Below are 10,360 nucleotides of genomic sequence, written 5' to 3'. Positions count from 1 at the left end.
CTAAACTATGGAAAGTAATGAGTTTTTAGTTTGTGGATCAACCCTCGGGTTTGAGAGGAAATGAAAAAGAAAATACTAGTTTTTCTTTCATTTCATTAGCTTTTGCATAACAAACAATCATAGAAAAGGAAAAAGAAAATAAAGTTTAATAAAAAAAATATATAGTTTTCTATTCCTTTCCTTTCTTAAGTTTTGGCCTCATAAACATCATAGATTATATTTTTAGATTTTCCTTTTCTTTTCCGAAATAACCAAATAGACATATTAAAAAGAAAAATCTGTTACATTTGTTTCTTTTCTATTCCATAATAGACCGCTCATGAGTTTTCCTTTTCTTTTTTTTATTACAAATTCAATATACTCTTTTGGGATTTCAAAATTATCATAATTCCAAAAATATGGAAAATCGAGATTCACAACATTTCAACCTATATTATATTTTGATTTCGACTAATTTCAAAATCATCAATATTTCTTTCAACCTAACCTACGTTGTTTTTTTTTTTTTTAAAAAAAAAAACCGAAATAGTATATACTCCGATATATGAAATGAGTATATGTATATCCGTATATTTAGGCGTTTGAGTGAAAAAGTGAGCAAAGAATCTAGATACCCAATGTCGCCACGTGCAATAGACACGAGTGCCATGTCAACTCTCTTCAATTTATATATAAAAGAACGGTTTCGAGATTAAACCTCTTTTCAGGAGTGTCAGGAGAGAGAAGAAGAAGAAAAAAAAGAGGAAGGGTCTTCTTTCTTCCTTCTCTACTTTGTTTTAAAATAAAATGGAAAACGACGAGATCACCCCAACCGTAGGATCTACTCCAGTTGTTGATGATGTAATCTCAACCGTCGAATCATCTAAACCAGTAGCAGTAGAAGAAGAAGAAGAAGAAGAAGGAGAAGAAGTAGTTTCTGCTGCGGCCCCTCTTCCTGCCTCCTCCTCCTCATCCTCAGAGGTGGCTATACTTACTGATGATCTTAAGAAGAAGATTATTAGACAGGTATATAACTTTTACTATGAACTTGCTTTTCACTTTTTGACTTCTTGATTTATTTTTGATGATGAATAGTTACTTTACCATTGTGTTTAATGTTTTGAAAGAAGTGAAGAACTAAAGATTAAAACTTGTTTAATTATATACATTTTGCTAATGTGATGGTGAATTGCAAGTGGGCTTTTGGGTATTTTAGAAGAGAACTACTTTACAATCTGTAATGCAGTATATTCACTAATGGTAAATAGGATTGGTTGTTTGTTATGCAGGTAGAGTATTATTTCAGTGATGAAAACTTGCCTACGGATAAATTTCTGATAAAACATTTGAAAAGGGACAAAGCAGGATTTGGTAAGTTCTATGAAAACATTTATTAGATTGATTCACTTTGTAATTTTTTTTTTCAATATTATTAGAAGAAATTTTTACTTGTTTCTTTTTATTCATGTGTATTGTGAAACTCATTGGTAAAATAGTCCCAACTATTACGAATTATCATCTTATAGTCGTTGAATGATCACATAACAGTTTGTCCTGATAGTATTTGGTAGCCATACTAATTGATACGAATAATGAGTGGTAGTCCAATCATTCTGGAGAGCTTATGAAGTTCAAATAATCCTTTTTCTGTTTGATCTTTACTGGAGACTTTATCTGTTGTTGAGATGCGGTTCAGTTTTCTTGGACATAGAGATGACAAAGATGTAGTCCACAGGAGCTCAGGGGCTTGGTTATTGTTGTCAAGTATCGTCTGCTTGAGTAGATTTTTTATTTTTATTTATTTATTTATTTTGTGACTTGTAAGTGATAGTGTGACATCGTCCTGTACGTTGGATGTACCATGAAGATAGCATGTGGAAGATCTTTCTCTGATGGTTGCCCAGCTTATTGCTGCAGGCAGCGTGTGAGTCAGATATGATGTTTCCCTTACTCATCTGAGCATCTTCCATTCTATTTTTTTTTTTTATCTATGTATATTTTATATTAAAAAGATTGGTACCTTAATGGTATAAACTATATGTTGTTCTTGTTTTAAGACTCTAGTTATACCAAATAGGCAAATAGAGATGAGCAAGGTGATGAAATAAAGCAGGTACTTACGACAGCCTTGTCTAGATGTTTCTCCTGGTGCAGCCTAGTTGTGGTTGTGCTGAGCTTCTCGGATGACGCTGAATGACTATGCACAAATCCTGTCTGATTCTTTTTCTCTACTTATTTTTGTCGTATTTTGACTGTTCATTTGGATTGTATTCCTGCCTTTCATTCTTTAACTTTTAGAAAGCGAAATTGGATAGTATATTTTTCTTCAATTGTGGGGGTGATAGGGCTAGCCAATTGCAGTAGAATTAGTTAAAGACTGTTAATACATTTTATTCTTCTATATATATGCTCTTGTTTGATTCTTCTGTTATTTCGTTGTTTTTTGTTTGTTTTGTTTTGTTTTGCCGCCATCCCCCCCCCCGCCCTCTCCCTCTCTCCTTTTTTTTTTGGTTTGAAGTTCTGTTGTCACCTTTTCAGATGTCTGTTTATGTGAATCTTGGACCAAACTGTATCATATAATGCAATATTAAGAATCATAGCTTCATTGATAGTGAATATCTGTTGTAGTAGCTTCGATATACATAGTCCTGAAAATAATATTTTAGCACCTGAAATATGGCTTCTTGCAGTCCCTGTTGCAGTTGTTGCATCTTTCAGGAAAATGAAAAAGCTTGTCCAGGACAAGTCATTTGTAGTTGCTGCTCTCAGAGAATCGTCTCAGCTTGTGAGTTTTAAGCACTCTTATATGCTCTATGGAACACTAGTATGTTAGAGGCTTCTTTCATCTATGGTCTTTAGGCAACTGCACACTAAGAAAATAAATGTGCTTACTTAATTTTTGCATCTTGTGCTGAGTACTTAATTGTTCAAATTCACGAAACTCTTTTTTTCTTAGCGGTGTTTTGGTTTGTATCTAAATCAAATTCCTTGTACCTTTATACAGATTTTAAGTTCAGATGGTAGAAAGGTTAAGAGAATTCGTCCATTACCAATTTTTGAGGTTAAGGATTCAAAGGTACTCACCTTATCGTTTTATGGTAACTTACCGATACTTACTGTAATTTTCTATTGTCAGAACTTCTAATATGGAAGTTGTGATTTCAGTCATGCACTGTTTTAGTAGAGAATCTACCGGAGGATTGTTCGAAGCAGCACCTTCAAAGGATTTTCGGTGATATTGGAAGGTATGCTTGGATCACAAGTTAAAATCTCATTATTTGATCTATATTTGGTAGAAAAGCATTTTTTATAAACCAGTAAAGCAAGCAGTTTATTAGCCATCCTTTCTAATTCTCAGGATAAGTAGTATTTGCATCCGAGATCCTCATGCTACAGAAGATTCATCAAAAGCCAGCAAGGCAGAGATGGCAATTAGTGGAAAGGTATGTTTGATTGAGTTATTCCTTTGCTCGAGGCTTGATTGTGTTTATCTTTGCTGTTTGGAAGTTTTCAAAGCATCTGGGTCTGTGTAGTTAGCAATTCAATGTTTATACCTTTTCTATTAAGGCTGTTTTGTCAAATTATATGTGGGTTTTATCTGTTTGTAAATACTTAATACGAGTACTATATTATTTAACCCTGAGGCCTTGGAAAGTGCAGTTCATTGGCAATGTGTTTGGTTGTGCCTGGGTGGGTTTTTTTGACTTGTTTATACGTGCATTTTCATCAGTTCTTTGGACTATAATGGATTGAGAAATCAGTATAAAATTATGTTACATTTATGGGTGTGGTTGTGTATCTATTTGAGAATAGCTATCAAATCTTAAATGTTCTTTTCTTTTAGATACATGCTCTTGTGGAATATGAGACAGTGAAGGAAGCTGAGAAAGCTGTGAGTAGCAAAATCATTTTAGTTTTTTCATTCATGGTCCTGGTGAATGCTTGTTGGAGAGGTTGCAAAAACTCAATAATATCTATTTTTCTTGTTTCTTGTTCAGGTTGCTACATTAAATGATGAAAAAAATTGGAGAAGTGGTATGCGGGTTGAGCTTCTTCTGAAGCGGATGGTATTCAATTTTGTTTTCTTTTCTTGCCTTTGCTTTCTGTTAAAGAGCTAACAATTTTAAAAAGCTTTCCATGTGCTTCCTAACTATATTTCATTCAGGGTAAGTATGGAGTGGCAAAAAAAGGCTGGAAAGTAGTTGCTTCTGAGAAGAGCGACAATGTTCCAGCGTCTCATAAGGTGGGAGACGAACAAAATGTTAAATTGCTTGATAAGAATGACGAGTCACCTCAGCAAGAGGTTAGCTGTCTGCATGTTTTCCATTCTCTTGGGCAGCATGCTTCATAGTTCAATATTAATAATGATAATACAAAATTAACAGCAGTAATAATAGTAATAATAATTTTCTGAATAATTCTCTTAATTCTCTTTCCTTCAATGCAGGAAACCAATCATTTAACAAGTGAGAAGGGTAATCGGGGCCGACGAAACCGAGGCCAAGGCCGAGGCCAGTTCAGAGGTCACAAACAGCACAATGGGAATGGACATGGTACTTCCATAAACTAATTTTTTTTCTTCTTGATTTTCCTTTTGGATTTCTTCTTTGTGCTACCCCCAAACATTTTACAGAACGGAGTTTTACTTCATCCCAATCTATGATTTCAGGCCATGGATATGCACCTATCGGATCTGGCAGCGAATGCTTTAGCAAACCACCTCCAGGGCCAAAAATGCCAGATGGAACTAGGGGATTCACTATGGGACGTGGTCGGACTCCCCTTTCTAATCAGAACCACGAATAGAGGAAAATCCACTAGTACTCTATGAGTTCAGAGGATTGGAAGGAATTCATGTGTGTATAGTCTTGCACTGATGTTCACCAATAGAACTACTATATTTTATAGTTGGTTTGAAGCCATCTCAGTTTACCCTTCTGAGGTGTGTTAATGAACATCCTTTGGATTACTTGGTTACCCTTTTTATGGGTGCACATGATGATTATCTTAGTAAAATTTTGTGTGTTCGATTTGTGCGATATGCCCATATGTATTGTTATATTTAAGCGGCGAAAAGTAGCACTGTAATCTTGAGACATACTACACTACCATTCTAAGATCCTCCCCGTAGTTGGCTTTTGCTCGTAAAGGGTGGATCTTACTGTGGTAGTCGGTAATTGCTAATGGCACAGTTTTCGGACCCTACTTTGTTTCTGGCTTCCTTGCCCTTGAGACTTCGAAGGGGTGCTCTTTGTGGCCGTCCAAATTCTCCCCGATTTTTTATTCGTAAAAATACGTTCGTTCTTGGGTTCAGACTTCAGAGTAGTTCAGACTGGTTTAAGCTCTTGAAGTTGGGTTGGACATAGTCAATGAGATTTAGAATTAGCATGTTTAAAGTTGCAAGTTCAAATAGAATCACATGCAAAATTACAATAGAGTATGTTTCTAAGGTTTGATTGCTTCTTAAAGGCATCTCCAATGGGGTGTGTAAAATTACACCTCCACCTAGGCTCCACATAGGTGCCATTAGGATTTTACACCTTTAATTGTATGCTATTATATAGATTATAAATATCCACACTATATACTCTCCAATGGAGAAGTGTAAAAAAAAAAATAGATTTTAAATTCGGACGTCACCTCTTTGATTTAAACTAAGTGACGTCCGAGTTAAAAAATTACTTTAGAACTAGAAAGGGACGTTACTTCAAGTGACGTCCGAAAATTATTTCACTCAGACGTCAGTTCGAGTGTCGCCCGAACTTTTTATTAACTAATAGCGAGAGGGAGAATTCCCCACCCTCTCTATTAGCTAATACACTATTACCTACAGTATAACACTCCATTGGAGAGAGTTTTTTTTTATATTTGGAGTGTAAAATTTCCACTCTATACGGTTTACACCCCCATTGAAAATGCCCTAATAGTTCATAGTTCGACATCATTATCGAATCTTCGTATTCAACTGCTGCAAATCCTTGGTAAGATTACATTGTGCTTTGATTGTTCTACAGATCACGCAGTTCTTCTTAAACACTTTTGTTAGCAGTTATCACATGTTCACCTTAGAAGCTTTACTTTAAGATAAACTATTCCCTTCAAGTTTTTGGCTTTGTACAATGCAAACCCATGTTATGTACTTATGTTACACAGGCACAGTATCTCTCTTGTGATTATGTAATTATTATTAGGGTTAACTAGTATTACTCCCCTAGATGAGCCTATTAGGATTTCTCCCCACTAGATGGGAAATTAGAGTCCCCCAATATATACAAAATCAAATTGAGTTGACACAGGTGGATAGCAAGTTTACTGTAAAATACTAAAATGTAAGTCAGTGGCAGAAACCATAAATGGCCAAAATCTCTACTCTCTCTTCAAATATATAAGAAAAATACGATTGTGGATACTCTTAGATCAGTTAGTTGTCATCACCGATTTACCTGCTTCAACAAAATGTATCCGGGAATTTGATACTTAACTAAAGAGAGGTTGCTAACTCTGCCCATGTACTTTAACTAAAGAGAGGTTGCTAACTCTGCCCATGTACTTTAAGTGTTTCCATGAGATGGAACTCTAGAATCTTAGCTTAGTTGTATTCAGTATTAGAAAAGAGTTTTAACATTGAAGCATTCAGAGCTGATCTCATCTTGCAAGTAATGAACTCAACTTTTGAAGTAAAATGGTGGTGTCAACCAGGGACTTTCATTGTTCTCAAAGACTTTGTTCTATACTTCCATGACACTCAATGAGATTGTGTTGCTCAATCTATATAAAGTGTGTGACACATTAGCATTAGCTTAAGAAAAATTCAATCAAAAGAGAGATCGGCTTAGACCATGAATTTTGAAGGAAGTGCAAGTGTAGCAACATTCGATAAATCATGGGTGATCTCCATAAGAAAGAGACTCGAAAAGCAATCTCATCCTGTTCCTTGGAACAGTTGGAATAGAGTGCGTCCCTCCATTTATAGAGTCCCTAATGTCATTCGCCAAGTCGATGTAGATGCGTATGAGCCAAAGGTACTGTCTATAGGTCCACTACATCGTGGCAACCCAAAGTTAGCAGCAATGGAAAAACACAAATGGAGATATCTTCATGATCTCCTCTCTGCGAATCCAGAATTTAGCTTGGAAAAGTGCTTGGTGGAGATGAAGTCCTTGGAAGAGATGGCACGAAGTTCCTATTCAGAAACTATAGAGCTTGATAGCAATGAATTTGTGGAAATGATGTTGCTTGATGGATGCTTCATTGTCGAATTTCTGATCAAGTTGAGGGAATCCTCACTCGAGTTCATTTTCACATCGAAGGAAGTGGAAGAGCCAATGTTCAACACAATTTGGATCTTAACCCCTATAGTGCATGACATCCTTTTACTTGAAAACCAACTTCCATTTTTCGTCCTTCAACGTTTATTTGATCTTGCTTTCATGTTAAATAGACAGAGGTTCGTGAATCATTCGCTCATGGAAATCGCATTCTTTATGTGTAACTGCCTCGTACCATTGAACGAAGAGATCAATCAATTGCCTGCATGTTCAATCCATCATTTGCTCCATTTGTTTCATACGCACCTTATACCGTCTCCTAAAAAACCAATCACCCATTCCTATACTTACAATTTATCCAGTCATTTACTTGCCTTATTTAACACACATGTCCATCCAGTTGAACCTTCAAAACCAGCACCACCCGAGCGAAGGGCAAAAACCATTCCTAGTGTGACCGAGCTTCAAGACGCAGGCGTCAAGTTCAAAAAGAAGGTGAAGAAGGCAGGTAGCTTTATGGAACTAGAATTCAGCAAGGGGGTAATGCAAATACCCCAGTTGTATATCTATCCTAATACAAATGCTTTCTTTAGAAACCTCATTGCCTTCGAGCAGTGCTATCCTAACTCAAGGACTTACTTTACTGCCTATGCCATGTTCATGGATAGCCTCATCGACACTCCTAATGACGTATTGTTGCTCAAGCAACAAGGTATAATCCATCACGGTCTAGGGACAGATGCAGATTTAGCATTTCTTTATAATCAGCTGAGCAAGGGACTAAACTTCTACTATTCAAAAACATATCTCGCCGATGTTTACCTTGGAGTGAAGTCGTATTATGAGAGTAATTGGCATAAATGGAGGGCAAGCTTGGTGCATGATTATTTCCGCAATCCGTGGGCCTTTCTTTCTGTGATGGCTGCTGTTGTTCTCCTCATGCTCACAATAGCACAAACTGTCTTTTCTGCACTTTCCCACTTCACCAATCCATCTAATGCTTCTTGAGTATTAGACCCACTATGTATCCTGTTATAGATGTTTTTTGTCATTGGTTTTTGCTATTTTTGTTGTGGTCATTTGTTTACAGAATCTAAGATTTTATATATGTCTAATGTAGTAATGTACTGTCAATGCAAAGGTGTTAAAGGGTGGAAGTGTTGAACAACTTTAACTAATGGAAATAAGCTTGCAAAATGCTTTTTCGTTTCTGTATCATGGCAACGCATGAATTTCGAATTCATGAATTTCTGAAATTTTCATTGATACCCAATACTTTTTAGAATACTTAAAATCAACAATTTTGGTGTCTTGATTTTCTTAATCAAGTGAGCGGAACGAACTTTTTTGGGAGGGATGTGGATACTTGAGACAAAAATTAGTTTGGTAGGTTTCTGTCTGTGTGTGTCCTCACCTTATCTCTTGCTCTCTTTCCTCTTCCTCTCAACCAAACCCTAACTTTCTCTCTCTCTCCCCACTCACAAACCCATTTCTCTCTCTCTTCTCCACCCTCCGCTCACACCCCCACTGTTTAGTAGTTATCTAGTTGAAAGTTTGCTCATCGAAGCGAGATTGTTTCTTCAAGTTTTCGGCGTTATGGACTTAAGGCCCAGAACGCTTTTGGGCCTAGAAGCTACTTGAGTCGGTGTTTGGGCCCCGAAGCCAGCGTTCGACATTTGTTTCAGGCCCAAAGTTCATTTTTAACAAAATTAGACGAGGGCTAAGATTGTGAGAATAACGGATATGGTGATGGCGAACCTGCACTTGCTCAACACCACCAACAATTTCAGAACGTTCTCCATTTCAGCTACATCAAATGGTCTTTCTTCTACCCTTTTTTGTTATCATTCCATATAGCAATATTAGTTCATGGCTACATCAGTAGTGATCTTTTTGCAGGGGCACCGTTCAGTAGTAGTAGTACGTCAAAATCTAAAGGACCTGTGATTATAGAGATACCACTTGATAAGATAAGAAGACCACTTATGCGTACAAGATCAAATGACCCAGAGAAAGTGCAAGCACTTATGGATAGCATAAGAGTAATTGGACTTCAAGAACCTGTAAGTACAAATATACAGTATGTTTTATTTCTTGTATGTACACTCATTAATATGGCTTAGAAGATTGATTAACCTCACTGTAGAAGTATAGGACCATAGTTAAGGAGGGGTGATTACTTGAAGTTTTTGATATGCTAGATAGGAGATGTTGGCTTGCTAGGAAAAATCTGTGTTTCTATTGTTAATATGTGAAGCCATGCTTTAATCCACATTGTAGTATGACCCTAGTAGATACGCTAAGTACATTTTAACTTACTTTCTTTTCTCTTTAAAAATTATTCAGATTGATGTCCTCGAGGTTGAAGGAGAATATTATGGTACGTTCTTATTTGCTCTGTTCCATAAAGATTGTTCTTCTATTCTTGTATTGTCAGTGAAATTCTTTCCTTATTTAGCAAACATTGCAAGTATAGATATTTCTTACGTATACACATTATTTCAAGTTTGTTCATATAATAGTTTATCTTTCCTTTTTCATCTACCGACAACTTGATCCCATACCTTTAGTTTTTTCAGGGTTGTTGACAAGATTCATTCTACTTGCTCTATAGGTTTCTCAGGTTGTCATCGTTATGAAGCTCACCAACGCCTCGGACTCCCCAAAATTCGTTGTAAAGTTCGGCGTGGAACAAAAGAAACTCTTAGGTAAATTTCATTCTTCTGGCCAATATCCTACAGTTTTACCACCTCTGGCAATCAATATGGATTAACCTTGGTTCTATCTTGCAGGCATCACCTGCGCTGAAGGATACCGCTGTCCAGTGGTGTTGTTGATAAGCTTGGTGACAGCAATTGGAAATATATTTACACTGTATGTAGATTAAATAAGCTTGGCAGTTAATAAACTAGTTTACATTGTATAATATTCCTACTCTCTTATCATATGTTTGAAGTGATGTTTTTATCATTACAAATATGTACAAATGATTTACATAATAAATGATGTTATACAATAAGTTGAATGCAAAAAGTTGAGAAAATGTTTTAAATGATTTTCTTTACCAACATGAATCAGTAGAATATATGTGTTATATTATCAAAATGAACCAA

At 36.1% G+C, this 10,360-nt stretch overlaps 3 protein-coding genes across 4 annotated transcripts; all 3 read left to right on the top strand.

Annotated features, from left to right (window-relative positions):
• Positions 1 to 672: 672 nt before the first annotated feature.
• Positions 673 to 5,018, top strand: LARP6A (RNA-binding protein). Of its 2 annotated transcripts, none has more exons than XM_086584670.1 (11): positions 673 to 1,005; positions 1,269 to 1,350; positions 2,670 to 2,764; positions 2,984 to 3,055; positions 3,145 to 3,224; positions 3,338 to 3,422; positions 3,824 to 3,871; positions 3,978 to 4,046; positions 4,145 to 4,282; positions 4,427 to 4,532; positions 4,649 to 5,018. In XM_086584670.1, exons 1-11 carry the CDS (start codon positions 787 to 789, stop codon positions 4,783 to 4,785), a joined length of 1,131 nt encoding a protein of 376 aa, XP_086440796.1. In that variant the 5' UTR covers positions 673 to 786; the 3' UTR covers positions 4,786 to 5,018. The 2 variants fall into 2 exon arrangements, with proteins under 2 accessions (XP_086440796.1, XP_086440795.1); XM_086584669.1 differs by having other exon boundaries at positions 695 to 1,005; positions 1,248 to 1,350.
• Positions 5,019 to 6,802: 1,784 nt separating this feature from the next.
• On the top strand, positions 6,803 to 8,355 carry LOC147478648 (UPF0481 protein At3g47200-like). Its single transcript, XM_086584668.1, has one exon. It carries the CDS (start codon positions 6,819 to 6,821, stop codon positions 8,253 to 8,255), a length of 1,437 nt encoding a protein of 478 aa, XP_086440794.1. The 5' UTR covers positions 6,803 to 6,818; the 3' UTR covers positions 8,256 to 8,355.
• A 553-nt stretch (positions 8,356 to 8,908) lies between these two features.
• SRX (sulfiredoxin) lies at positions 8,909 to 10,290 on the top strand. The gene is made up of 5 exons (XM_086582876.1): positions 8,909 to 9,066; positions 9,147 to 9,310; positions 9,594 to 9,627; positions 9,862 to 9,955; positions 10,040 to 10,290. The coding sequence occupies exons 1-5, from the start codon at positions 8,991 to 8,993 to the stop codon at positions 10,053 to 10,055; spliced, it is 384 nt and encodes a 127-aa protein (XP_086439002.1). The 5' UTR covers positions 8,909 to 8,990; the 3' UTR covers positions 10,056 to 10,290.
• Positions 10,291 to 10,360: the final 70 nt, after the last annotated feature.

The sequence above is a fragment of the Coptis chinensis genome, chromosome 9, assembly GCF_015680905.1.
Source record: "Coptis chinensis isolate HL-2020 chromosome 9, ASM1568090v1, whole genome shotgun sequence".
NCBI lineage: Eukaryota > Viridiplantae > Streptophyta > Magnoliopsida > Ranunculales > Ranunculaceae > Coptis > Coptis chinensis.
This window is presented reverse-complemented; position numbering and strand designations above follow the sequence as displayed.